General features: G+C 43.5%; 8 protein-coding genes across 9 annotated transcripts; 4 read left to right on the plus strand and 4 right to left on the minus strand.

Annotated features, from left to right (window-relative positions):
- The first annotated feature begins 544 nt into the window (after nucleotides 1-544).
- Nucleotides 545-1,413, plus strand: LOC122321078 (histone H1-like). The gene has a single exon (XM_043210285.2). It carries the CDS (start codon nucleotides 575-577, stop codon nucleotides 1,322-1,324), a length of 750 nt encoding a protein of 249 aa, XP_043066220.1. The 5' UTR covers nucleotides 545-574; the 3' UTR covers nucleotides 1,325-1,413.
- Nucleotides 1,414-1,807: 394 nt separating this feature from the next.
- LOC122321083 (histone H2B) lies at nucleotides 1,808-2,179 on the minus strand. The gene has a single exon (XM_043210290.2). The coding sequence runs from the start codon at nucleotides 2,177-2,179 to the stop codon at nucleotides 1,808-1,810; it is 372 nt and encodes a 123-aa protein (XP_043066225.1).
- Nucleotides 2,180-2,403: 224 nt separating this feature from the next.
- LOC122321081 (histone H2A) lies at nucleotides 2,404-2,778 on the plus strand. The gene has a single exon (XM_043210288.2). The coding sequence runs from the start codon at nucleotides 2,404-2,406 to the stop codon at nucleotides 2,776-2,778; it is 375 nt and encodes a 124-aa protein (XP_043066223.1).
- A 638-nt stretch (nucleotides 2,779-3,416) lies between these two features.
- Nucleotides 3,417-3,728, minus strand: LOC138926035 (histone H4-like). The gene has a single exon (XM_070278320.1). It carries the CDS (start codon nucleotides 3,726-3,728, stop codon nucleotides 3,417-3,419), a length of 312 nt encoding a protein of 103 aa, XP_070134421.1.
- A 2,890-nt stretch (nucleotides 3,729-6,618) lies between these two features.
- Nucleotides 6,619-26,922, plus strand: Rpp25 (ribonuclease P protein subunit Rpp25). The gene is made up of 5 exons (XM_017251335.3): nucleotides 6,619-6,701; nucleotides 26,075-26,202; nucleotides 26,258-26,439; nucleotides 26,499-26,615; nucleotides 26,680-26,922. Exons 2-5 carry the CDS (start codon nucleotides 26,095-26,097, stop codon nucleotides 26,867-26,869), a joined length of 597 nt encoding a protein of 198 aa, XP_017106824.1. The 5' UTR covers nucleotides 6,619-6,701; nucleotides 26,075-26,094; the 3' UTR covers nucleotides 26,870-26,922.
- On the minus strand, nucleotides 9,855-13,057 carry Tdc1 (Tyrosine decarboxylase 1). The gene is made up of 3 exons (XM_017251332.3): nucleotides 12,743-13,057; nucleotides 10,773-11,877; nucleotides 9,855-10,704 (listed from the first exon to the last, which is right to left on the minus strand). The coding sequence occupies exons 1-3, from the start codon at nucleotides 12,870-12,872 to the stop codon at nucleotides 10,149-10,151; spliced, it is 1,791 nt and encodes a 596-aa protein (XP_017106821.2). The 5' UTR covers nucleotides 12,873-13,057; the 3' UTR covers nucleotides 9,855-10,148.
- LOC108132089 (uncharacterized) lies at nucleotides 16,186-17,691 on the plus strand. 2 transcript variants are annotated; one of them, XM_017251333.3, is made up of 2 exons: nucleotides 16,186-16,339; nucleotides 16,390-17,689. In XM_017251333.3, exons 1-2 carry the CDS (start codon nucleotides 16,284-16,286, stop codon nucleotides 17,342-17,344), a joined length of 1,011 nt encoding a protein of 336 aa, XP_017106822.3. In that variant the 5' UTR covers nucleotides 16,186-16,283; the 3' UTR covers nucleotides 17,345-17,689. The 2 variants fall into 2 exon arrangements, with proteins under 2 accessions (XP_017106822.3, XP_070134496.1); XM_070278395.1 differs by having other exon boundaries at nucleotides 16,209-16,339; nucleotides 16,408-17,691.
- Tdc2 (Tyrosine decarboxylase 2) lies at nucleotides 17,667-24,165 on the minus strand. The gene is made up of 7 exons (XM_017251331.3): nucleotides 23,529-24,165; nucleotides 23,154-23,461; nucleotides 21,336-21,770; nucleotides 20,755-20,969; nucleotides 20,284-20,410; nucleotides 18,216-18,724; nucleotides 17,667-18,041 (listed from the first exon to the last, which is right to left on the minus strand). Exons 1-7 carry the CDS (start codon nucleotides 23,656-23,658, stop codon nucleotides 17,852-17,854), a joined length of 1,914 nt encoding a protein of 637 aa, XP_017106820.1. The 5' UTR covers nucleotides 23,659-24,165; the 3' UTR covers nucleotides 17,667-17,851.
- Nucleotides 26,923-27,268: the final 346 nt, after the last annotated feature.

Genomic DNA, 27,268 nt, shown 5'->3' on the forward strand with positions numbered 1-27,268 from the left:
TTTATATTATTTTAGAAAAATAATATTTTTTAGTACGAAAACAGTTTCTTAATGTCAAATGAAAGTTCACATTTTATCCAGGAAAGGGTCATTTTAAAAGCTATATTTAAGTATGAATACTTCATAAAAATATAATTACGTTTTGCATAGCTGGTAGTTGAAAGTTCAATATAAGACTTTCAGTAGTAAATTAACAAAAAATACAACAATTTTATATTTTTAATGACGTTTTAATGCAAAATATTTAAGATATTAACGTAAACGTGCACTTTCGGGTACCCAAAAAAAAGTATCGAATCTATATACGGCAACTGAGAAAGGTTTTCCTCAAATTTTGAATATTTAAGATTCAAACGCAATTAAAACAAACATTAATTTTATTATCATAAGAACAAAATAATGAAAAATAATTACACCCTTTGAAAAAACATTTGTAACACAAATGAACTGTGCCAAACACATAGTCAAACTGCTCTCCTCCTCGATTCTCATCCGAACAAGGGACTTTGGATGTGGGTTCGCGGGCTATTTTTTGCATAAAAAAAGTTTATTTTTGTGAATAAAAATTTAAAGAATGTCTGATTCAGCAGTAGCTACATCCGCGTCTCCTGTGGCAGCTCCACCGGCGCCGGCTGAGAAGAAAGTAGCAGCCAAAAAGGCAACTGGATCTGCTGCCACAAAAGCGAAGAAGACCGCAGCACCACCATCGCATCCGCCAACTCAACAAATGGTAGACGCTTCAATTAAGAATTTGAAGGAGCGTGGGGGCTCCTCGCTTCTAGCAATCAAGAAGTACATCACTGCCACATACAAGTGCGATGCTCAGAAACTGGCTCCTTTCATCAAGAAGTACCTGAAGACTGCTGTGGCCAATGGTAAGCTGATCCAGACGAAGGGAAAGGGTGCTTCTGGTTCCTTTAAATTATCGGCTTCAGCCAAAAAGGAGCCCAAGCCGAAGCCTTCTTCTGTTGAGAAAAAAACTAAAAGCAAGAAGGTATCGACCAAGAAGACCGGAGCCACCACTAAGAAGGCCGCGGGAGCTGCCGACAAGAAGCCGAAAACTAAAAAAGCCGTGGCTACCAAGAAGACAGCTGAAAAGAAGAAAACCGAGAAGGCCAAGGCAAAGGACGCTAAGAAGTCTGGTACCGTTAAGGCTAAAACAGTAGCAACAAAAGTGAAGCCATCATCGGCGAAACCAAAGGCAGCTAAAGCCCCAAAGGCTAAACCAGCTGCATCCGCTAAGCCCAAGAAGACGGTAAAGAAAGCACCAGCTCCTACTACCGCAAAGAAGCCGAAAGCTAAGACCACGGCAGCGAAAAAATAAATTGTGATAATGTGCATTATATTTGTACAGTTTCGCAATCGCAATTTTAGATTTCGATATCTAAAATTACATTAAACAAGCCCTTTTCAGGGCTACAATACATTTTTTAAAGAGAAAAAATATCAATTTTGCTTAGCTTGACATTTTAGAAGAGTATCTTAATCCTAATTGGATTCAAAATAGCAATCGTAATTTTGAAAATTGTATTAATATAAGAATATAATATATTATATAAATGCTAATACAGTATAAATATAAATTTCATCCATCCTAATTGGATTTAAAATAGCGATCGCGAATTGGCTATTTATAATATAGTATATTAATACTAAAACAACATAAATTAAATTTCAGTTTCTTACAAAAACGATTTCAAACAATTAATTTATTTACTTTTATTGAAAAATGGGTGTCTTTGATGAAATAATGTTGTGGCCCTGAAAAGGGCCTTTTTTCGATCATTCTGCCCATCAAGCGAGAAATCTACTTGGAGCTTGTATACTTGGTGACAGCCTTGGTTCCTTCACTGACGGCGTGCTTGGCCAACTCTCCAGGCAGGAGAAGGCGAACAGCCGTTTGGATTTCCCGACTGGTGATGGTCGAGCGCTTGTTGTAATGCGCCAGACGCGATGCCTCAGCAGCAATACGCTCAAAGATATCGTTCACGAAGCTGTTCATTATACTCATAGCTTTAGACGAAATTCCAGTGTCAGGGTGGACCTGCTTCAGAACCTTGTAGATGTAGATGGCATAGCTTTCCTTCCTCTTGCGCTTCTTCTTCTTATCGTTCTTGGTTATATTTTTCTGAGCTTTGCCAGCCTTCTTGGCTGCCTTTCCACTGGTTTTCGGCGGCATTATTACTTTAAAATTCACTTCACTTCCACTTATACCAAAGTTGGTGTTGGATCAGTTTTTAGTACTTTTATTCGAGCAGGGTTTTCAGGTCTGCTATTCAAAATGTTCATCAGAAACGACCTACCCCCAACGGAACGCAAAGGCAAACGCATAGGTATAAATTGGTGTTCCGAAGTTGTGTTCAATATTCGTGTGTGAAGTGAATAAACGTGAAGTAAAAAAATATGTCTGGCCGTGGCAAGGGTGGAAAAGTGAAGGGAAAGGCAAAGTCCCGATCGAATCGTGCTGGTCTTCAGTTTCCCGTTGGACGTATTCACCGTCTGCTCCGCAAAGGCAACTATGCTGAACGCGTTGGTGCCGGCGCTCCTGTTTATCTGGCTGCCGTTATGGAATACCTGGCAGCTGAAGTTCTCGAGTTAGCTGGCAATGCTGCCCGTGACAACAAGAAGACTAGGATCATTCCCCGTCATCTGCAGTTGGCCATTCGCAATGACGAGGAGTTGAACAAGCTGCTCTCTGGTGTCACCATTGCTCAGGGTGGCGTTCTGCCCAACATCCAGGCTGTCCTGTTGCCAAAGAAGACCGAGAAGAAGGCTTAAAGATTTAATTGCGGTCCTGTATCTTACCTGCTTGTACATAAACTCATATATAAACCCAAACGTCCTTTTCAGGACGACCAAACCATTTAAGAAGAATGCAAATTTTCATTAGAAATATTAGGCCAAGACAATAGTTTAAACAACAAAAAAATATTCTAAACAGATTTATTGGAGAAAAATGTATGTTTGTGGATACATTATGTATCTATGATAGAAATAAAAGTTGAAATTCCACTTACATATAAAATTCAAGAATTTCGTATTTATTATTTGCGTGAAGTGTGATTGAAAAATATATATATATGGAGCTTCTTTTCTAGTAGTTTCTTTCTCTTTTTAAAATAAAACTTTTAGATTTAAGTCATATTGTGCGTTTTTATTGATTGTATAATACACATATATTAACGAATTGTATAAAGTACATACAATATATATTTTACTATAAGTGTAGACTTCAGTCCACTGGTGGGTGCCGCATGCCTTAAGCGTGCTGAATAATTAGATATATTTATTGTCTAATAGGCTAAGATATGTAGGTATTATTTAAAATTTATTTCTCTTTTTCTGTTAAAACAAATTGTGGTCCTGAAAAGGACCGATTGTATACATAGTTAAGTACAGGCTGTACAAAAATAATTTTAACCGCCAAAGCCGTATAGAGTGCGTCCTTGTCTCTTCAGGGCATAAACAACATCCATGGCCGTCGCGGTCTTCCTTTTGGCGTGTTCGGTGTAGGTGACAGCATCGCGAATTACGTTCTCCAAAAACACTTTTAGAACTCCACGAGTTTCCTCGTAGATAAGACCAGAGATGCGCTTCACACCGCCACGACGAGCCAAACGACGGATAGCTGGCTTCGTAATACCCTGGATGTTATCACGCAAGACTTTGCGATGACGCTTAGCGCCACCTTTTCCCAGACCTTTGCCACCTTTACCGCGTCCAGTCATTTTTCAGTTTTGTTTATTAACACACTGCACGATAGTCACTGACAGTGGTGCCACTTTTTTCTGAGCAAAAAAAGCTGGATCAACGAAAAAAAAAAAGCTAAAAAAAGCGGAACACCAAAGAAAAAAAGTTAAGAAAAAAACTGACTGAGTGGAACCTCAGTTCCACTTAACATAAAATATATGGGTAATTCTCTAACGGATATCATTACAAAGAAACCAAAAAAAAACAATAATGTACAAAAATTAAGATCTATATTATATTTAAGATGTCGTCAATATTATCATCATCATCAGTTGGATAAAATTTCTTGTCTTCAATTGTAGATAGGCAGCTGGGTGGTATATTATAGTTAAAACAGCACATATTGTGTCGACGCAGCCCGTACCTTAAATTTTAAGTAAATTAATTTATAATTTTAAGATACAAATTAAAATATGGACCTTATACTCAGTATAGCGTTTAACGTTTCAACGCTCATGTTATTTCGAATTTTCGTTTTTATTAAATGTACTTGGCTGAACACCCGCTCGACGTCGGCATTCGACCAAGGCAGGACTGCATTTGCAGAGCAACTGAAGCCAATTCCTGAAAACGGCAGTTTCCGCCAGAATCCCGATATTTAAGAACTTCAGCCCAGAACTTAACAGTATCATCGACATTTTCCCACTCTACCATGGTTATGTCGTTGTACAGTCGTTCAATTTTATCTATATTAGGAGTACCAAAATACTCAAGGATTGGAGAGATTTGTTTCTTTTTGATTTTTAAAATATTTTCAACAGAGAATGCATCAAAAAGTTAACAAAAAAAAAAAAGCTGCGTAAATTTGCTCAAAAAGCCAGAATTCCCGCTGCCCGCTGTTTTCATATTTTTCCCGCAATCACGCTTCAAAAAAACCCAGATCTGACGGGAAAAAAGCGGAAATGACACCACTGGTCACTGAAGAACTAACTTACCGTGGAAGGAGCCACCGCTCTTTATACCGATTCAGAGAGAATTCGAAGAGTTCGGAGCGATATGCATTTCCCGCTCTTCGTAAACAATAATAATGGCGGCTGCGGGAACACGGGAAAATGATAATGGCCAGTATTGGCGAATCAGGGTCAGAAAACTTCGGGACTTGATTCCTCAAAATCTGTGCTTTAATGGGACAGGTACCATTCGAATGGGCTAAAAATTAAAAAATAGCTTTCTCGTGGTATTCCGTGCATAATCCTCTTTAAAAAAAGCTAGGGGGGGCATTCAAATTCCATAACGGCTGTCACCGTGTTAGGTAGCGCAGAAATATGTGATGCTGTTAATGGCCAGTGTTGGTGAATCAGGGTCTGAAATTTCCGGGACTTGATTTCTTTAAATCTGTGAGAGCGATTTAAATAAAAATAGTCTTATAATGTTCTGTATAAAATAAGCTTTTCAACGGTATACCGTGCATAATGTCTCATCCTCTGTGAAGGACCTAATAAGTCTAACAGAGGCCATAAAGTATTTTTAAACTAGTTCAATGAACTTTTTGTGGACTAGTTCCGGTTCACTAGTTGGCGCTGCTCTTATTAGTTCAAATGATATGGGAAACTGTAATTCGATTTTCTCAAAATCTGTGGGAGCGATTTGTATGATTGGTCCATACATACTTGAAAAAGTCCTACATCGACTCCACTACCGTGCATATTGGCGCATCCTCTTGGAGCTTCACAATTTTAAAAACAATTTTTTGGGGTCATTTTTGTATGGGCGGTTAGCCGGTAGGGAGCGATTTTAATGAAATTTTCAGGATATATTCTCAAAAAAATGGGCTATAAGCTGGTGCATCGCGCTTATTGGCGCATTCTCTTATTTCTGAGATAATGCTCAATACAGTGAAGGGGCAATTTTTCAAACCCAATTTTAAGCTACTTAAAGAGTGTAGAACCCGCTCAAAGTAAGAAAAAACAATAGTTTATTCAATTAACAATTCTTAACAATTCTAGTGTTTATTTCATTAAATTTAGTGGCTGAATACGGAAATAATTGAAAAACAAAATATTCGTTGCTGTGTTCCAATTCCACCGTTCCACTTCGACGCTAACTGAGCGACGCTAATTTGACGGGCATCGTTTATTTGGAAATTGAAATGGCTCGTACAAAGCAGACAGCTCGTAAATCGACTGGTGGCAAGTAGGGTTGTTGGTTTTTGAAAAAATATCGTATTGATGATATTTGCTGTGAAAAAAATATCAATTGATAATATTAAGAAATATCACCAAAAAAAAAAAACGATATATCGAGTATTTTTGATATTTTTTATGGTCAGCTAAAATTGAAAAAAGGTTAATTGGTCAGCTAAATTGAAAAAGGCCATGAACTGCAAATAAGAGCTATTTTTGATTTAAAAAGTGAATTGAAAAACAACAAATATTTATACCCACTCTCAAGCAACTTTTATTTACGATCTTTGAAATAAAAAATAACAAAATTATTAAGGACATTGTATTCAAATTTATTTATAAAAAAACATAATACATAAAAAAAAGTTTTATAAAACTTAATTAATTCATGGAATATGTACTAAATAATGCTAATTACTTAATTCTCTTATTTAATGCTCCTAATTACTCCTAATTACAAAACAAATCTTTCTTCAATAATTTAAAAAAAACTCTTTCGGTTATATGCTGGTCTGTCATTCGACTACGGGAGTCACAGACAACACATTTAATGGCAGAAGCCAACCGTTCAGATGGAACCGAACTTCCAGGCGTGATAAGATAACTTAATGCCAATTTCTGGCTTAAGAGTGACCAAACATAAAATATCGGAAATACCAACTCAAAAATATTATTATCGACTATTTTTGCCCAAAAAATATTTCGATAATAATATTTTTTTTAAGAGAAAATATATCGATATATTGATATTTTGATATATTTCCGACATCCCTAGTGTGAAATTTCAGTAAGACTAGTTTATTTATTTTGTTTTGTGCACGTTTAAAGGTGAGTTTCTATCGGACGGTCTGTTCATAATTGAAAAGGTTCTCTAAAAATGTCGGAAATAGCAAGAGCCATCCATCTCATCTACAAAATTTAGAATACTTGCGGCACCCGAACGGAAAGTTGTTTACATTTTTTCGTACGCATACCCTGCCATAGAGATTGTTTGTTTTTACATAAAACTTGCAACGGGGTACTGATTTAACTCTTAACATCAGAGCACCGATTTAATTGATTATTTAATTATTATTTCGAATCGTAATTTTTTGAATTTTTAAAGTAAAATATGCTCAGACTTACTCTAATTCGGGTGCAATTGAAATACAAATCCATAATTTATACATAAATATAATATTAAACACGTTTAAAAATAATATTTTACTAGGGATAAAATAAAATTCAAGAATTTACATACATACATATATATATATTTTATAGGGTCGGAAATGATTCTTTCGCTATGTTACATACATTCACACGGCTACAATATACCCTCGTACAGGGTAAAAAAATTCAATTGCACCCCGGCAATGCACGCATAAAAAGTCAGTGAACTGGATGGTGAAATAATTGAAACTTTGTATACCAGTTAGTTTAAATATCTACAATTAGGGCATTCCAAATCGGCCACTTATATTCTTCCGCCTAGCGCCGAAAACCGCAGCCTAGAAGTATGCAACAAAATATTGTGTTAAAGCGGTGCGCGACCCAAAAAAGGTGAATTTTTAGAATTTTGTTTGTTGCGAAGGGAACTTAAACTGTTTTTTGACCATTATATCCTATTTAAGTGAAAGACTTAAGGGGAGGGTAAGGTCAAATCATGCGAAAAAAGCCATGTTTTTGTGATTTTTTTCCTGACGACACAGTTAAAATTTATTTATTCAACCAACGGTATATTAAAGTATGACATTTGAAGAATGTTCTATTAAATTTTTACAAAAAAATATTTAAAAATATGGCAATGGTAGAAATTGTCCGGACGTGTCGCAAAAAAAAGTTGAATTGCGGTGCCTCTCATAACTCGGTGCTGGATCATTTGTAATCAAAAAATGAAAATTCACTCGTTAGATAATAGTTCGCCCCAGGTAACGCTGTAAAGGTTTTTTGAAAATTGCAATTTCTTAATTTTTTCGAAGACTTTGAAGTGAAAAACTCAATTTTTTGGGAAAAAATCGGGTAATTTGTCATTGCCAAATCAAAATTATGAACAAAAAAAAAAAAAAAACTCGACAGCGTTACCTCGTAAAATATGTACAGAAATAGTGTTAAAAATTTCAAAAGGATCGGTGCAGTAGTTTTGAAGTTATGAGGGGCACCGACTTTGAAAACGTGAGTTGTGGGAATAACGCTTTAAAGTTTTAAACAAAAAAAAATCCAGTGTATAACTAATAACTTCGTCAATTTTGCTTTAATTGACTTGAAATTTTGACACAATATTCTTCAGATATTATGCATTCAATTTAAAAAATAAAAAAAAAAATGAAAAAAAAAAAAAAAATTTAATACCTTACCCTCCCCTTAAGCTTATTTTAAGATCATGTGAAAATATTTTATAATTTCACTTCTGTAGCCGTTGTAAGAAACGTTTGAAAAAAGGTGTTTTGCGGTGATCCAAAGCTAGGATTAGTAAAGATTTTTATAAATTTTCATTGCTGACAAAATTTTCTAACTTTAAAAACAAAACAATATATTAATAACTTATTTCATATTTTTATGCCCTTGCTGAGGGTATTATAATTTTGGTCAAAAGTGTGCAATGCAGTGAACTGCCATATATCTGATTGATCGGAAATGGTATAACTTTAGTGTTCTTTGAGTTAGGGAGTTCGGATTTTGCATGAGTGCCTTTTTTGGCAAAATAATACGACCTACCAAATTTTATACCTACTAATCCTATAGCTGCCATATAACTGAACGATCGGAATGGTATGTGGTACTTTTGAAGATAGAAGCTTGGGACTTTTTTCTAGATTTTTTATTGTAATTAATTGGTTTTATTATGATATTCTCAAAAGGATCGGCCAAATATATCCAAAGTTTGAGATATATATCCGATTTTAACTGCAAGGGTATATCCATGATACAATTATACAAGGTAGTCTCGTCGGCAAAAGCTTTCGTCAGTGCGTGTTCGTTTTTCGATGTGGAAGGTTGTCTGCGGACAAATATTTTCTTTCATTAACCCTTGTGCAAAATGACTTTTTTCAAGTTGTTGAATTCAATAAAATAATTTAAGAACTAGAATATATATTTTATATATATAGTTTTATATATAAAAAGTATATATATATATATATATATATATATATATAACATTACTATTAGCCGTTAAAAATGTTAATATTAATTTAAATATTTAATATTATTATTTTAAAATTAGAATATATTTTAGAATTTAAAACTTAAGCAAACGAATATTTGTACACAAAGAAAAACAACGCATAATTTCTAATTCAAAATTATTAAAATTAAATTATATCACAAATCAAACTTTTATTTTATAACTGGTAACTTTAATCCCCTTTCATCGTGTAAGGGTTTATGCACAAATTCATTGTCGTCTCGCTCACACTACTATGCTGAGACCCTTTCACTCGCACTCATTGTTATGCTTTTGCTTTTGCCAACGAGACTACCTTGTATAATTGTATCATGGGAATATCAACTTCGGGTCCGCCCGAAGTTATCTTTTTTTTCTTGTTTTAATATATTCAAGAAAATTGTGTAATTGATTGTAATTGAAATCGAGATCACCGACTTCAGAAAAACGGGCGGTCCTTTTGTGAAACTGTGACATGGGAATACAAGTTACTGGATAATTTGAAAATATTTATCGGATTGAGCTTACATTTTTAAAGAACAGTTGCAATGCACTTTTAAATTAAATAATAAGAATAAAATATATATTTGGCTTTTTAAAAATCCTAACTGAGAATATCGCCTTAAAAGTAATATCTTCGAAAGAGTTCAGTTTAAAAGTAACCTTTATGAGAAAAAGGGTTTGGGAGCCCTGGGTACGTTACTCGAATAACATACTTTGGGTATCAAAACTCTGGTTTGAAACCAAACATTATTTGTGTACTCTTCAAGGAGTGACTTGGCTACGAAGGCACCTCCATTGCACAACCTTAAACATCACCCACAAATGGAAAAAGATTCAGGTTTCATTATGTTTTTTAATGTTCAAAGTAAATGCCAAGTAAATGATTATAAATAAGTGCTTGTGGTCATGACTGTCAACTTAAAGTAAATACAGTTGTGGTCAGGCTTATGGTTGGGTAAACCAGATGAGTTGTGGCAACAGCTTATGTCCTAAATATATAAATAGGAGTGCTTAAATTCAGGTTGAGCAACGTTAATCGGTAGACTTTTGGTACGGGCCTCATTTCAGCTCCACAATTAATACTAGCTAGTGAAGGACGCGGGCGCGTCTTTCGACCTCTGGGGCGCTCAATTGCTCGCCTCGTCCGTGTCTACGTCGGATATATCTTTGAGCTTGGTGGGACCGGCGTTGCCGTTTTTGTTGCTACTGCCGCTGTTGTTGTTGCGCTCGTTGTCCGCCGCCGCCTGCTGGAAGTTCTCTTGAAGTGCCTTGGGGTCCACGACCAGGATGGGCGTGCACCCGTCCATAAGGTGTTCGCTCTGGCTCTGGTACTGCTCCCGGGAGATGCTTCGCGTGAAGGAGAATCGCAGGGACTTGGTGCGGGTCAGCTTCTTCTTGATGGGCGGTTTGCCGGCCACTGTAGCCATGGGCTCCGAGCTGGTTCGCTCCGTTCCCTCGGGCGTGGTGGGGGCCGAGCTGATCTCCAGCTGGTGGTCGCGCAGGATTTCCTCTGCCATGCTCTTTATCTGACTCCACGCGTCCAGGATGTCCTTTTCCGTGGCGTGCTCGTAAGTGACACAGAAGCGGATGACGTAGCGTCCGTTGAATTTGGCTGGCGTCATGTGCATCTTGCCAGAGTGGTTGATCTGGGCCAATAACATGTGGTTGGGCTCGTCGCCGGTTCTGAAAATGATTCCAAATAAAATGACAATTAAGTCGCGATCCTCTAAAGAATAAAGCCTTTGACTTACCGCATTCGGAAGCAGACGAGTCCTAGGTGGACGTCGTTTCGCACCTCGAACCGCTCGTCCTTGCGCACCAGCATCTCGAATTTCTTGGCCAGAGCCATGTGGTTGCGGATGTACTCCTGCAGGCCCTTCACTCCGTAGGTGCGGAATACGAACCAGAGCTTGAGGGCTCGGAAGCGGCGGCTTAGCGGAATGCCGTAGTGCCGGTAGTCCACTCCGTTCAGGTGTTCGTGCCGGAGGTAGAGGGGATTCACGTTCAGGGCGCTCTTCAGGGTCATCACATCGCGCACCCACAGGGCGGAGGCGTCAAAGTTGGTCAGCAGCAGCTTGTTAGGGTTTGTGTTGAAGGAGTCGGCGTACTCAAGGCCGGCGGAGAAGACCCGCATCTCGGGCAGAATGAATGAGTTTCCGGCGTAGGCCCCGTCCACGTGCAGCCAGATGCTGGACACCTGGCGGCAAACTTTACCGATCTCTGTGATGTCGTCGAAGGCACAGCCGCCGGTGGTGCCGACGGTGGCCACCACGAAGAAGGGCGTCAGGCCGGCGTTGACGTCGTTCTGGATCGCCTGGCGGAGCAGGTCCACGCGCATACGTCCCCTCTCGTCGGCATCGATGATGCGCAGCTTGACCAGCGCCATCTTGGTGGCCTTCTCCACGGAGGAGTGCGCCTCCCGGCTGGCGTAGGCAATCAGGCTGGGCAGGAAGACACTGTCGTGCACGCTGGTCTGGCCCTTTAGCTCACTGATGGCTCGGGCGCGGGCGGTGATGAGGGAAACCAGGACGCACTCGGAGGCGGAACCCTGGAGGGCACCCCCGCCCGTGCTGCCCGGCGCATCCGAGACGAAGGCCTTGGGCAGGCCGAGGGCCTTGGCGTACCAGTTCATCACAATCGTCTCCAGCTCGGCGGCGGCCGGGCAGCTGGCCCAGCTGAAACCGATGGACCCGATGGCGCTGCTCAGCATGTCCCCGAGCACCGAGGGGAACGAGTTGCCCGAGGGGAAGTAGGCGAAGAACTTGGGGTGGTTCCAGTGCACCACGCCGGGCATGATCTTCTGCTCGAAGTCCTCGAGCACGTCCTTGAACGACTCGGGCGACTGGGGGGCGTCGGCTGGAAGATGGGAAAAACACACACGGCGGTCGGTTAGTGGGCTGCGCCTTAGGCGTTTCTTTTATCACCTATTAACGGGGCTTGGGGTGGCGGTGTGGCAGTCGGAGGCGGGGGCGGGGGCGGTGGCGGGGGGCAGTATTTATGGCCCGTCTGTTGTTTTTGGCAGTGAGTAGAAAGATCAACAAGTAAGTCTATACGCAAGGTGTGTGTTTGCGTATGCATAATTAATTGATTTGTTTAGTTGAACTCTGGATTGCGGCGTCCATTCCGGCGTAAATATTTAAGTTAGCCAACTGCGCGGAATTCGACTAAAATTCGCCAGCAAAAATCTTCTTTCCAGCCTGCCAACTTTGTCAGAGGTCGAAGAGGAGAGCGAGGGCTGCTGAGTGTGCCCCAATTATGCCAGTACGTGCCCCTGTCCCTGCCCCTGCCTCTGCTACTACCACTGCCACCCACGCACAACAGTGCGGGGTACTCGAATCCGTGGGCTGGGTATTTTCGAATAGTTTACACTCGCACATTATTCACATGATCCCCGAGCGGGCACAGCAATTAGTCAACATGATTTAACAATATTTTCGAGGGGCTCCGAGTTGCTCATGCTCGGCGTTTTCTAATTATTTTGTGCGAAGCGAAATATTTTCGGATTCATTGCTAATTTGTTTGGCCAAATTAGTGTATAACATTTATCACTTGGGCTATAATTAAAGTTGTTCCCCCAAACTAGGTAGAATCTGAGCAAAAGTCTGGGAGCGATTGGATATCAGAAAGCCCCCTAGGTGGCTGGGGTTGTACTGCCGATTAATGGACATCGAGTACCCCAGTACATGATTAAAGACCCCCTTTAAGCACTTGGCTTGCTCACCTGGAAGCAGCTTCTTGAGGTAACCCGGATCCAAGGTGGGGGCAACGTCGCGCTCCTCGATGTTTGTGCCATACTCGCATATGTAGTCGATCACTTCCTTGCCGTACTTGCGAAACTCTTCGACATTCATTTTGTCCAATTGGCACCTTTTGTTTGTGTTCTCGCTAACAGGGGTTTCACTTTGTTTGAGGCGTTCCTCTTCAGGGTCTCTAGACTTTGGCACTGTCTCACTCACAATCTGGCACTATTCCACTCCCGCATTAACGTTCGGATGGCTTGCTGCAGGTTCAGCTTCCTTGACGCGAATGACTTGGCCAGTGCGCCCCGTTGGCTTTTATATGGACCGCTCCAGCACCGCCGCGACTGGCCCGGTCTCTGGCTCTCTCTCTTTCGATCGCGGGCTCTCGCCTCCTCTGTCCCACACCTGCGAGGTGCTCGGTGATCGGTACTCGGGGCTCGGTGCTCATTGACGTGTTGTATTGTCTCGTGATGGCACTCGAATTACTGGCCCGGAGACTTGGACTTCGCGTCCAACAGTAGCAGCGGTGTCGGCGTCGGCGATCGGGTGTCTGGGAAACCCGCTTCGATCATTATGGCCCCTTGGCTCAGTCCGTTTCCGATTCCGGAGGCAGTGATTGTGAAGTCCCTGGTTGGAAAGGGTTTGTAGTTTTTTTCTCATAATTACATAGTGTGAACGAAAGACTGAAATTATTTTAATTAAATGATCATTAGGATTGTATTAGCAGGTAGTTTCAAAGACAAAGTTTCCGGTTGGTAATCAAAAATAAGCTCAGCATTTCATTGCTTCCAAAAAAACCCTCCAAACTGTGCAACAACCCTTTTCTAATTTGTGTTTTTCGTGGGATTCGAATATTCCACCTTTAGGATTTGCGATCTTAACTAGTTTTGTTCTTCAGCGTATTATCTTTTTTTTTTTATCAATTATCTCTTCTGCGCCGAAGCAGCCTTTAATTTATCGATATTTAAACAGGCTTGGAGCGGTGCCGAACTAGAAACATACTTTTCGATGGGGCTTTCGGGGAATTTTTAGACAATTGCCGACTCTTGCAAATCAGGCACGTGGAACGAGTGTGCAAAGAGAATACCTCGTTGCCAGTAATCCCTTGTTTGAAAACTTTCCAGTGGGCACTTCGAGGGGAAATACACGGGACTCCGAAAAGGTGATAGGCAATTGTCCAAATATTGGGCCAATCCGCTAACTATGACAGGGTCGGACGAACGACGAGTCCCTGGTACCAGAGGGAACTATGACGTAGTTGCGATGAACGCCAGTGCTTTCATGGAATCTCCTGCTACGCTATGTGCTAGGAGGAACACGAAAACAAAAGTATCAAAATAAACAAACTCGCCCCCTGGGTCTCGCCCATCTGTTCGGCTGGCCAGCGAGTGGGTGGGGGCGCGAGTGGGTGTTGCTGGGGGAGGCTGGAGGTGGCAGGGCATCAATCAATGAATGGGGTTCGTTGCGGGGTCAGCTGGGAGATAATTGTCCCCTAGCGGTTATCTAACGACGCTCTCTAGTGACTAACTATAAAGCACACATTCCAGCCTCCCAATCCATCAGACTTCTCGGTTCCCACAGTCTCCCCGTTAATTTTTACCCAACCGAATGGCACAGTGGAATCCCTCATATGATGTTTTAAATTAAGTGTCGGTTTTAACAGTTGGTTCACGAAATGGGCGTGGCACACCCCTAACAAATAGGATTTGCAATTTTTGAATTCCCAGACATTTATCTCTAAAGTACTCTAATACGCTACTAATCTTTAATTAAAGCAGTATAGCTCGGTTTAAAGTCTACACTTTAGGCCATCAATTAATTTAACAAGAACGATACAATATACAATAACTATAATACTAACAGATAAAATAAACACAGTGAATACAGAATGAATAGTCACGATACAATAATAGTTATTGTATTCTGGAATTATACTTGCTACACTTAGATATAGATATACTCTTATTCCCTGCCACTTTCGTTCAGATGAATAAACTGTGAAATTTTATGGCAAAACCATTAAAACCGATACTTCAGGCCAATCCTTGTTTTGTGTGTTTATGCACTTCTAGCTTTCACACCCACCTTAGAGGCTATTATAGCACCTACTTTCGATTATACTATATCTATGTTTGTATTCCTCATAAGACTCTAAAGTATCAAGTACTTTTTAAGCAAACCTGTAATGCGTAAAAAAATTCGAATACCTTTTTAAATAGTTTGATTTTGAACAACGATTGGACTCACAGTCTTATGGCTCTGATTCTCTTCTAAGGGTTACTGGGCTAACAAAATATACTTTAAACTCCAGTTAATTCTAGTTAAGTGCACCAGCAAGGGTACCCCCTGTAGCGAACATCGGTGATTCATCCGAAGCACGCGCCGCCTTCGAGCCACTCTCGGAAGAGCAGAGTCCGCCTCGAGAGATCCGCAGCTTCGCAGATTGCAAGACAGAGAACGCCCGAGCACCGTGACTCGACGTATTTCTGTGCTCCTCTTTCGGGGCTCGAGGTCCGCCTAAACTTTCATTCACAGTACCAGCCACCGCCGATGACGTCGTGCGTCTAAATATAAAAGCATATTCAGTTTACGCGGCCACACTTCAAAACGCCGAGGGCCGTTGCCATCATCCGTCGAACCCATCCGTCCATCCGCCTTCGGGGCGGCGAGCGGCATCTTCCACTGGGTCTTGGTCTGGCTCTGGGTCTTGGGGTACGTGAGTCCGGGGAAGTGTGACTGTAGCGGGGCTAACACGTTTCTTGTCTACCCATTAATTGCCGAAACTCCCATGACAGCTGGATACAGTGGAGCTCCTCTGGCATGACCCGCTTGGTAGGATTATGGTGGAATACTAACTTGGTTTAAGGACCTACGGAGTACCTGGCTGGCACCTATTTCACAATCTGTGATATTTGAAAAGTCCAGAAGCGAACGTGACAGACATTTGAGTGAAAAAAGCCGTTTCGGATGTTACCTTTCGACTAATTTTATGTCGCAAAGGCCGTTGATGCTCAAGTGGCCAAGCAGTTTGGACATAAAAAACTCTGACCAAAATTTGCATATTCGGCGTTCGATTTGGCGTAGCACGCGCTTGACAACAGCTGACGGATATGGCATATGAATTTTTCATGGGCCGGGAGCTTCTATATTTATTTTCGTTTATTTTGGCAATTTCGTGTGTTTTGGTTTTCGCCGAATCATACCTCAGGCATCCCATTCATTCTGAATCGGCAGAGCATGCTAATTTTTGTCGTCATTGTTTAAATCCGAAGATACAGCGGCTCTGATTGATTTGCTTACGAGAGTGCCAAAGGTAGGGTTTGTTTGTTTTATTTCGGCCGCTACTGGCGCTATCTTGATGGATCCGGATTGCCATTAGGAATTCGGGCCATTATAACAAGAATTCCCCGAACTAATCAGATAAAATACAACGATTATGGCCATTCACACCTCATGAACTAATTCAGAAAACGAGGCATTGGAAGCCTCATCTAATGTGTCGAGCCTCACAGTTCAGATCGAATGCTCTCCCTTATATTTGTTAAACCTAATCCGACTGCGATGCGCACTTTCTTCTGGTAATTCCGCCCAAACTTGAGGTTGCTGTCCCTAAACTGACTCCCCCCAGGTACGTCCTCTGTTGCAGTTCCTGGGGCGCTGCTCTGAAGGCCACGCCGGCGACCGGGGCTGCCCATGGCCCGGTGCTGCAAGAGGCCTACAACGAGGTCGTGCGGAATCTGATCAAGAACTGGGAGTCGCCGGTGGTGTACCTCAGGGACCGGGGCTTCCTGCCCAGGGACTACGAGGACACGTCCAAGATCAAGCCGAACCTGGACGCTCTGATGCAGCGCATGGAGCGGGGCACACGAAGCCAGCCCTCTGCCCAACGGATCAGTATCGGGATACGGCCCACGGAGATTCGGGACGGGCCGTCGAGAAACGAGAGAGGTCTCAAGAGGGGCTATGCGCTTCTCAATGCGGACAAGAACGCGGCACCAGACGGCAAGCCTCCCAAGGACGATGACCAGGAGACGCAGCTTCTGGCGATGAAGAGCCGCCTGGAGCATATGCAGCCCCTAAACTCCAAGCACAACCTGCCAGAGCCCAAGAGACAGAGCCCGACCGCCAAGTCCATGAAGCCACTGTCCACTGGCCGAACCTACGACGAGATGCTGCAGCAGATGATCGACCGGACGAACCCCGTGGCCAAGCACGCTAATCGGACCAGCAGTCTGGCGCAGGTGATGCAATCTTTGCACGGAAGTGCCAAGGTGCCGGACAAGCTTCTGGGACTGGGCTCTGTGGGCCTGAACGTCTACACTGGGGTCAGTCCGCTGGAGAGGGAAATCCCGTACCTGGCAGCGAAGTCCAAGGGGGGCAAGGAGAAAGAGCCAAGGGATAAGTGGGAATCGGGGCTGGCAGCGCCCAACTACCTGAACTGGGACATGAAGAACGGGCGCCTCGACCATTACTCATCGATCGAGAAGGATGCCTATCTGAATCAGTTGGTCCGAACGTTTGGCCAGAAGCTGATATCCAAGGAGATCCAGTCGAAGGGGGACCCCCAACTGCCCGTTTCCTAGAACTGCTCCCTTTTCTTTGTTCAAAGATCGACCCCAACTGAGACCCAAGTTACCATTCCTTTCTGGCTTTGCTGTTTCCAAGAAATTTTCGACGTCATACCCGTGGCATCCGAGGGTGTAATGTGTTTCTGGCTGTTTACCTTTCGCAGAGAAATCCCAGGATTTCTGTTTACCGCACACATCTTTTATTGGCTAATTGTCGTGACTTAGATTTAGAACCCGACTGATTCACTGGCCGACCACATGCTGTATCTAAGAAAACAGCATTAAACGCTTCCGGATTCCCATTTCGGATGGAGAAATTATGGCACACCGTTTCCGATGGTATTGAAATAATATTTATTGCATTTCATTAACAAGAAGGTTATTCATCGATATTGCTGCCACGAACTGGGGTAATGTCGCGCGTTGCGTCGTAAATTGGTCTAGAATTCAACTAGGCACCCGGATAAGGAGGCGCTAATACTGTGCTATACATGTGAATATGGGCATATCTGCGGGATGGGTCTAGTTGGGGGTGTCCCGCGAGCTGGACGCCTTGCGCACCACCATCGGCGACCGCCGGGGCGACTTCTGCTCCTGCTGCTGTTGCTGGACATTCACGTAGTCCTGCTCGTTCTCCGGCGAGGGAGAGGAGCCAGCCCCGGAGTTCCGTCGCGAAGACGATGTCCGCACGTTGGTGTCCAAGTGACGAAAGCTGAAAAGTTGCAAAAGTAGTTTCAGGTTAAAGGTGTGCTTATGACAACTCGGATGAGGTGTCATAGAGATTTGTGAAACCCCAAACCCAACATGATTAATGCTTAAGGCATGGCTTGGGTTGCCACTTGCTCTTAAAATTCAATTCCTTAATCTTGCATTTCCAAATACCCACCGTAGGGACACGTTGCTGCCCTTGTCCTCGTTGTTGCCGTAAAAGAGGAAAGCCAGCGGCCAAGATATCCACGAGTTGTGGTCCACGGAACTCTGAGTCCGAATGATCGGGGCACTGCCGCGACTCACCACCGGCGACGGCAGCTCCATGGACAGCTTCGGGGTGCCGGCCTTGTTGATGGCCGGGTTGTAGATCTTCGGGTCACTGACCATGCGAACGAAGAAGGACCTCTTCTGGGCCAGCGTGTCCTGCTTCTTGCGGTTCATGATCTCGGACAGCTCGTCATGCTGCTCCTTCTCCAAGAGCTCGTTGGCAAAGTCCACGATGGTGTCCCAGGCGTAGTCGATGTCCTCGGCAGTCGCATTCTGGGCCACGGCGCAGAAACGGATTATGTATCGATCGTTCACACTGGCCGGAACCATGTGCAGCTTCCCCGACTCGTTGATGATGCTTAGAAGTTTTTCGTTGAGCTTGTCGCTGCCCACTAGTCTGAAGCACACCAGGCCAAGCTAGGAGTTTGGGAAAGTATGTGTTATATAGGGAGAGGAAGGTAGAAGGTTCTTTCGACATGCTATAAAGATCGTCAATGGGTAGCTAAACTGGCAAATCTGGGTCGAGTAGTTATAAAACTGGTTATGAGGTGAATTCTTCAAGACAGTTTCACTATGAGGCAGATCTATACCCATGCAAAGGGCAGATCTATAGATCTGAGGCAGATCTATACCCATTCAAGAAATAAAGGAGACGTCTTTGACCCCCTTAGTTTCAGGACATGCATTCTGTATCAAGATTCCCTCCCTAATGTTTGTCTGCCTCTCTCTACACCAGTCTCTTCTAGACTGTCAGACCTCTCTCCACACCAGCCTCGTCTAGACTGTCAGTTCACTTATTAACTCTGAACTGTACCTTCATCGCTCCTTTTCCTTCAATATCTACATTTAATATTATATACTTTATATAGAAATCACCATTAAGGTGCAGGGCTAAATAAAATCGACCTGGCGCCTTCCTGTCTAGATTCTTCAGTTGGCTTTCATCTCTGATTAGTGACTTTACCAAATAAATTTGTTATTAGCAAAAGTCTTGGTTAATCATCTTGAAATTTTCAGAATATATGACGCATTTTTACCGAAATGGAAATAATCTAGGTATGTTAAAAACATGAATTTGAAACCCCTTATTTGATAGAAAAAGAATGAAATTTGCAGGCAAATATAACTTTTTGTATCTCAATAAAATAAGTACTGATTTTAAAACATTTTGACTTGCAAAATGCGACCATATACTGTAAAAAACCAATTTTATAAAAATGGACTGCACCCGCACCCAGCTCTTAAGTGAAAGTGCGATATTTCACTTTACTTGAGATTGTAATTAAATCGTAATGAAAGGCTGGCACTCTACCAGCTATACTTCAATTATTAAAAATTATTAAAGAATGAATGTTTCTATGAATAGCTGGCTGCTCTGCTACGAATATTAAGTTAACTAACAATACTTTTTAATAAAGAATGATTATATCACAAATAGAATTTCCCGAAATCCGCCACCGAAGCGCATCGATCGCCCAATTGAGTCGGGCACGCTTACGTCCGTCGAGCTAGCCACATCTGTCAGCTGCCGACGCAGTGAATCACTGCTCGACTCGGACTCGGACTCTGAGCAGTTTTCTATGGCAATTATGCCAAAACACTTCAAGTGCCGGAGCAGAAAGAAATCAATTTTTTGCGCCAGTTTCGCTGAGGAATTTGGCGTGTAGTTGCGCACGTTTGCTACGGCTGTGAACAAGTTCACGTCTTAGTGGCCAAGGCCGCTCGGGGTTCGGGGTTCGGGGCTCGGACAGTGTTTGGGCCAGATATTTGCGTCACTCGCCAATAGGTTTTCAAGTTATGGATTGCCCTATAATGGGCACGCCCACAGTGCCCACCACTCGCCTCAATGAAAATCCCACAAAGAGCTTTGAACTCCGAGCATGATTAATTGCTGGAATCCATCGAGTCCGACTCAATGGAGTCCAGCGGACAACAAAGGCGGCCAAATCGGAGAAATGAAACCCAGTGTAACTCACCTTGACTTGGTTACAGATCTCGAACCGTTTGTCTTTGAGCACCAGCTCCTCGAACCGCTTGGCCAGCTTGATATGGTGACGTATGTAGTGCTGTAGTCCGGAAATCCCATAAGATCGCAGCACAAACCTGCAAAGACCACAATAATATTCAAAAATATTCGCGTTGGTTCTTGCGAGTCGTTTTGTAATACAATTAGCAACGAGTGTTTGTATACTCCGATGTAGACCCATCTCATTTGGGGCTCTGGAATGGACTCGGAGCCCGGAATGTTTTTACAACTAAATCGCAAGCAAACACTTCAGGCAGACAAACAAGCAACCTGCGTCGTCCTCATCGCCACTCCAGGGCAATCCAAAATCAATTCAAAATTTGACAATAGTCAACACACTCGTTCACACTTGGCTGTCGAGGGTCTTGAGGTCTTCGGGTCTGCGGGTCTCTGGGGCCCGCAACTGTCATTAGCTACATACCACAGTTTCAGCGATCGGAACCGGCGGCTGAGTGGAACTCCCCAATGACGATAGTCGATGGCCGCATCCGAGTAGCCGTGCTTGAGGTACAGCGGATCCACCACCAGGGCTGATGTCAGGCGGATGCGGTCCCGCACCCACAGGGTCGAGCAGTCGAAGTTGGTCAGCAGCCATTTGTTGGGGTTCGTGTTGAATGAGTCGGCGTATTCGATGCCCTGATAGCACGGGATGAGATGAAAACATGTCACTTTAGACTTTAGGGATTTAAAGTAAAAGAACTCTAAAGATACTACGCTTTAAGAATACCTTATGTACAAACTCAATTATGACCGATTCGGGGCATTCCCGATTTTATTTTCTCACTCTTGGAACGTGGTGAGAAGAGCCCGACAGAATCAGACTACCAGCTCGTTAGGTCGTTCTTTATAATCTGATTCTGTAGATCTTTCGACGTGACTGGACTATAATAGCTCCAGCACTTAATAGCTAAAAACTATATATTTTTAGCTCTAAAAAGGTCATGCTATTTGTGATTCTATTCTATAAATATGAAATAAAAGCGAAATAAATGTAACAATCACCTTCAAGAGCGGCTTCAGCTCCGGGCAGATAAAGCTGTTGCCCGCATAGGCGGCATCCACGTGAAGCCAGACTCCGGGGAAGCGCTGCAGCTGCTTGCCAATCTCCGGCAGATTGTCGAACGCACAGGAGCCGGTGGTGCCCAGCGTGGTGGAGACGAAGAACGGCACCAGGCCCTGCAGCTCATCCTCCTCCATAGCCTCGTTGATGGTCTGGCCGCGCAGGCTGGCGTTTTCGTCCGGCTCCAGGATGCGCAGCTTGACAAAGCAGATCATGGCCGCCTTCTCCACGCAGCTATGCGCCTCCTTGGAGCAGTAGGCCATCAGCTTGGACAGCAGGTGGCCCTCCTCCACGAACGGATGCTGCGCCTTCAGGCGCTTCAGGGCCTGTGCCCTGGCGGCTAGCATCGTGACCAGGACGCACTCCGAGGCGGAAGTCTGGTTCCCACAAAACCAGGATCGTAGGTGGTGAAAATTTCCGAAATTAAAATTAATTTTCGAGTGGGTTTAAGGGAGTAATGTTAAGAAAGTTAGATAACAGCAAAATTGTATTTCCATTTAATGGATTTAAAGTTTCTCAACCCCCCAACTTTCAGAAGTCAATTCAATTTATTTTTCGAATAGCCGACCATTTCTTTAAAAATATAGTATTTCCATAAAAAAGTTCAAATGGGTTAAAAAGGGCTTGATTGAAAAAAATAATATAAGCTATCCCAACTGGAACATTTTTAGGTTGCAAATTCGGAAAATCAATTTATATTTTTGAGTTTTTTTTTTATAGGAACTTCTGTGTGACGGACTGTGCCGATATTTTAGCTATTACTAAATTCCATGCTATTACTAATGTTATCCTAATTACCAATGATAAATCTCCTTAGACCACGTATACGATATCCCCATACGTATTTATTATAGTACCATACCATGAAGATATTTAATCAATACTTTCGTCAATAAGTTAGGAGCTTTTAATATCATTTTTTTTCAAAAAGTTATAGTCTTCTACTAAAATTGCGAAGATTTAAGGAAGCAAGCTTTTAAGAGATTTGTTTTTAACGTGGAACCTGTCCAAATGTGTAATCCCTCAAGCAAATCCTTCCTATTGTAATTGAAAAATCAAAGTCTACAGCTTTAGGATCATTAGCCTTCTAGTTTTAGTTTTTTTTTTAAATTTTTGATGGTAGTGGGAGGTGGTAGTTAAAAAATCATGGTACTAATTGGTATACGTAACGTCTACATGGTCCAAGGAGATAGGCAGCCAAATATCCAGAAAATTTAATAAATAGCATGAAATCGTGAATAAAGTAATATGTTTTATCAAAAAAACAATAAAAATCAAAATTAGGTCTTTCTTTTCGAGCCTTATAACTTTGACTTAATTCTTTAGGTTGAATAAATAAACTGTATCTAAAATAAAAAATGTATAATTCAAAAATGTGGTTTTTCACTGTTTACTTTTATTTTTATTAGGATATTTCCACCAAAGCATTTTCAAGGTGTTTAAGCTTCGATTCCCCCAAATTAAAAATATTTCTAAATTTGGCCGGTGCTTGTGAAATTTTTATATGAAATAACTCTCGAGATCATTTGGTTTAGCGCGGAAATAATTACGTTTACATTGAATAAGTACTCTGATAAGGTTATCAGAGTAGTGGTGGAAAGGCAACATTTTTACACTCTAAGGTGAGAGAATAAAGTGCTGCTGTTAGGGTCATTACAATCCTTATCAGCATCGGAGGTTTGTTTTCCACAGCTGGCAGTCAAGTCACTCTCTAGCCTTTTGAAGATTATTTTATGGGGAATCGGGAAAGGGTAAATTACCTGGATGACCCCTCCGCCAGTGCTGCCCTCCTTTAGGGCCAGAAAGTGGTCCGGCAGCCCGATGGCCTTGCCCAGCCAGTCGAGGACTATTGTCTCTAGCTCGGTGCAGGCGGGACTGGCCGCCCAGGAGAAGCCAATGCAGCCGATGCCGTCGCCCAGCATATCGCCCAGGATCGAGGGAAAGGAGTTGCCCGCCGGGAAGTAGGCGTGGAAACGGGGGTGCTGCCAGTGGGTCACCCCGGGCATGATTTTGTCCTCGACGTCGGCCATGATCCGGTCCCAGTCCTCGGGCTCCTGAGGCGCCTCAGCTGCGGAAGATGGAGAGGGGAGTGAGTGGGCTCCACAGCAGACCAACCTGTGTGGCAACCAGCTTACTTGGCAACAGATGCCGCAGATAGCCCGGCTCCACGCTGGGCGTGACTCGGCGCTCGTTCAGCGTCTCCAGATAGTTGCAGATGTACTCGACCATTTCCATGCCACGTTTCCGAAACTCGGTGCTATCCATCTCTAATCGCTTTTCCGATCGCTCTCCTGCCGGGATTTGTTTTCTTTTTCTGGCTGCGTGTTGGTGGGGAGATTCAGATTTGGAAAATTTATCAATGAATCAGCCAAGTGGGCGATGCCATTTCGATTTAGCCAAATAAGTTCAAAAATAAACTCGGTGAACCGTCGGCGATCGCAGCAGTGTCTGCGGAAACTTTCCATTTTCGATAATTGGCACAAAAATCATAAATAGTTTGTATTTAAAAGCTCTGTGACTTCATGCACTTGCCCTTAACAATAAACTAAATGAACTTATATCCCTTTTGCACTTGCACACTCGACACAGTGGCCTTAGTAGACCCATTACATAAGATTTCTCGGAAGGGCTGCTGCTAAAAAATGGACTAATTGTTTATGAGCTCCCGCTGCGGTCCAGATTCCATTTGTTTTCTTTTATAGATTGGTCTGATTAACACGCTTCGCATTGAACTTGATGTATTTCATTTTGAAATCCTAAATGGGGGCTATTTGCGCTCGGATTTACGCGATTTCTCGCCTTTGATTTCAACTTGTAAACAAAGTCGTTCCGCCGTTGTTTATGGTGCGGTGGCGTTAACTTTTTTATGGCCTTGTAAAGCCCATCTGATGTCCCACACAAAAGTTCACTAATTGCGGATGGACAGTGGACTGTGGCCACCGGGCACTTACTTGCGACTTGGCTTGCACTCCGAACCGCGACTGAGAACCGTTGGCCACGGCCTGCGAAACCTGAATGATCCTGGCTCTGCGGCCCGGCCACAAGCTAAGCTCGGTCGCCAGCTCCCTCGGCTCGGGCTGCCTTGGCACTTCTAATGAATGCATACTTGAGCGGCTGGGGTGGGGGCTGGGGCGCATAAATGGAATTTTTGCGACCCTCATTCATGGCTCGGAGCCGGGGAGTGGGCGCTGAGAACCCTTCGAGGTGGTGCGTGCGGAAATGCTGCCGCACAAGGCGGAGCTAGAAATTAAGCAATGCCAACTCTGCGTATACTTAATATTGCGTATACGCACAAAAAATTGAGTTTCGAACAGTTAAGATCTAATTTTCGCTGGAAATTAAACTGAGTTTGAGAGCTGCTGTCTCTGGCTTGTTAGCTGCAGTTAACTCGAAGTACGTGGTGTCATAAACACTCGACACATTACAGTGACAGGACCTCCTCCCTCTAGTACAGGCATCGAAGCGTTTTATTAATAACTTCCGCACCAAATTGAATTATTGTTCCGAACGTACTTGATAGGAATGGTGGCGATGCCAGATGATAATGATGACGATGACGGCGCTGGGCGATGACGTTGTCAATGGGCCCGGACCCCGAAGTCGGGGCTCGAAGTCATGGGCCAAGGCATGGGCACAAATAGAAGGAATTTCAACGCATTCCTTTCGGAACATTCCGACCCGTTTCCCTTTTCCCGTCTCGCCATCTCGTGTTCTTGTCTCTGCTGCTCTGCTGCTGCATCCGGGCCTGTATGGGACACGTGGCTCCATGTTCTTTCCTCGCCACTATCCCACCATGACACCATGCCATTCCGCAGTCGGCAAAGTCTGATTTGCCCCTTGGCTTTATTGTTGCTGGAGGAAAGTTCATTAATAAACTTTCGTTGCTGCTGTCGAATTCAGCAGCTGCAGATGGGGGCCCCCACCACCGGCCTCTAAAGTGTTGTTCGGGCCCAGCTTCAACAAGTGGCATCATGCCCTGCGGTTATCATCCCTGTTCCGGTGCCCGATGCCCTATGCCCGGCGCCCTCCTTTCGCCGACACTGCCAGGGTTCTATTTAATGGGAAAACGCTGGGACAAGCGCCACTGCAGCCGCGTTCACTTAATTGCTGTAGAACTGCTTTTTTATTGACTTTTACTTGAACTCCTCCGGAAGAGCATTTCGAAGGCAAGGGTCCCTTTGTTTGCCGTACTTATTAGCCAAAGTCAAAGTCTAAATGGAAATTATGTCAGGCGGGGATGTGGGTCAAAGACGGGTCTAATGAAAATTTTGAAACCCCTCACTCTATGAAGGTAATCCCCCCAAGCCAAGTAATCCCCAAACCGAAAGGTAAATATATTCAGTGGTTATCTGGAATTTCAAGGACTTCTATCTTGAACTGCGAAGGTAGTTCGGAAGTCGGGGTAGCCGGCTGGCAAGTGGTCTGTTCTAAGCATTTTTTCCCTGCCCTTGGTCTCTCGCCTCATAAACCAAGCAATTATTCAATTTGCACGGACTGTGCCCGGGCAATAACTGCTCCGGACAGTTTACGAGAAGTGCTCGGATGTTAAGTTGGTTGTCGAGATTCTGGGGCAACCAGATGGGGCACTATCTGGTCCCATCATTGGTTCAAGGTTATTGCTGAAGGGCCTCGCCAAGATTATATTTCTGATGGAGACCCGCAATCCTACAAATATTTGCAGATTCGTCACCAAGGCCCAAGATGATGAACTACCGCAAGGCTCAGAACGTGGAGCAGGAGCTGAACAAAAGCGACCTGCCCTTCGAGGACTGCCTGCCGAACTCCCAGAAGGATTTCCTGTGGATGCATGTACGATTCCCGATAGGATTCTATCAAAATCTCCTGACCACTTTTTCGATTTAAGGTGAAGGGCGGCACTGACGTGAGCAATGTGATTGGGTTCGCCCAGGCGGCGCTCAACAAAGGCGAGCACCGAATCGTGGTGTGGAGCGGCTCCGGGGGCGGAGTCGGCAAAACGATATCCTGCGCCGAGGTCCTCAAGCGGAGCCACCCCCTCTTCCAGGTGACGCGAATGGCCTACACCAGGTGAGCGGCTCGTAAGCATTCGTCAAATTTTAAGTACATTCTTAGAGAAATCCATATAGCGTGGAGGAGCACTGGAAGCCGCTGATGGAAGGGCTCGAGGATCTCGTTGTCAACCGACAGATACCCACCCTGCACATCCTTATGAGCCTGGACGAGCTGCCGGACAGTATAGACGGGTGAGAGCCATAATCCCGTGCCCCAAAGCGTATTATCTTTTTTTAAACCCACATTTTCCCACAGACTGCAGAAGCCCAACACACAGACTGATTTTTGGGAGGACGACGAGTCGCGGCCTCAGCAGCAGCGCCGCCAGCCGGAACAGAAGCCGCAGGGTCCTGGCGGACGTCAGAACAAGCGACCCAGGCCCGGTCGCAATAAGCCCGCCCAGCAGGGAAAGCCTGTTCCGGAGGGGAATCAGGCCACAAGCTAATGCCAAGGTTGATTTGTAAGGATATGCAAATAAAGACGAGTTTATCAAAAGCACGTTCGGTGTTGGAGTAATTGAGGCAATTAAAGATTAGCTCTATCAAGATAGGCGATTGCTCGGTACACATGGTTCTCTGAGCAAACACAATGCGTTAATCTAGGTACAGGGGGCTCTCTCCTTTGACGATAACCCTTTGGAATTCAAGGGTGTGCTAGCATGATTGGGGTTTAAAAGTTAATCTTGGAAAAGTTTAAAAAAAGAATAAATAAACTGTTATCTAAATACATGTTTATTATAAATAAACATTATAAATTTATAAATTAAAAATTATATCATTATCATTATTACATTATCATTTATAAATTTTATTCATATTGTTTTATAGTTTTTTAAAATCGTTTT

This window comes from Drosophila bipectinata, chromosome 2R (genome assembly GCF_030179905.1).
Source record: "Drosophila bipectinata strain 14024-0381.07 chromosome 2R, DbipHiC1v2, whole genome shotgun sequence".
Taxonomy (NCBI): Eukaryota; Metazoa; Arthropoda; class Insecta; order Diptera; family Drosophilidae; genus Drosophila; species Drosophila bipectinata.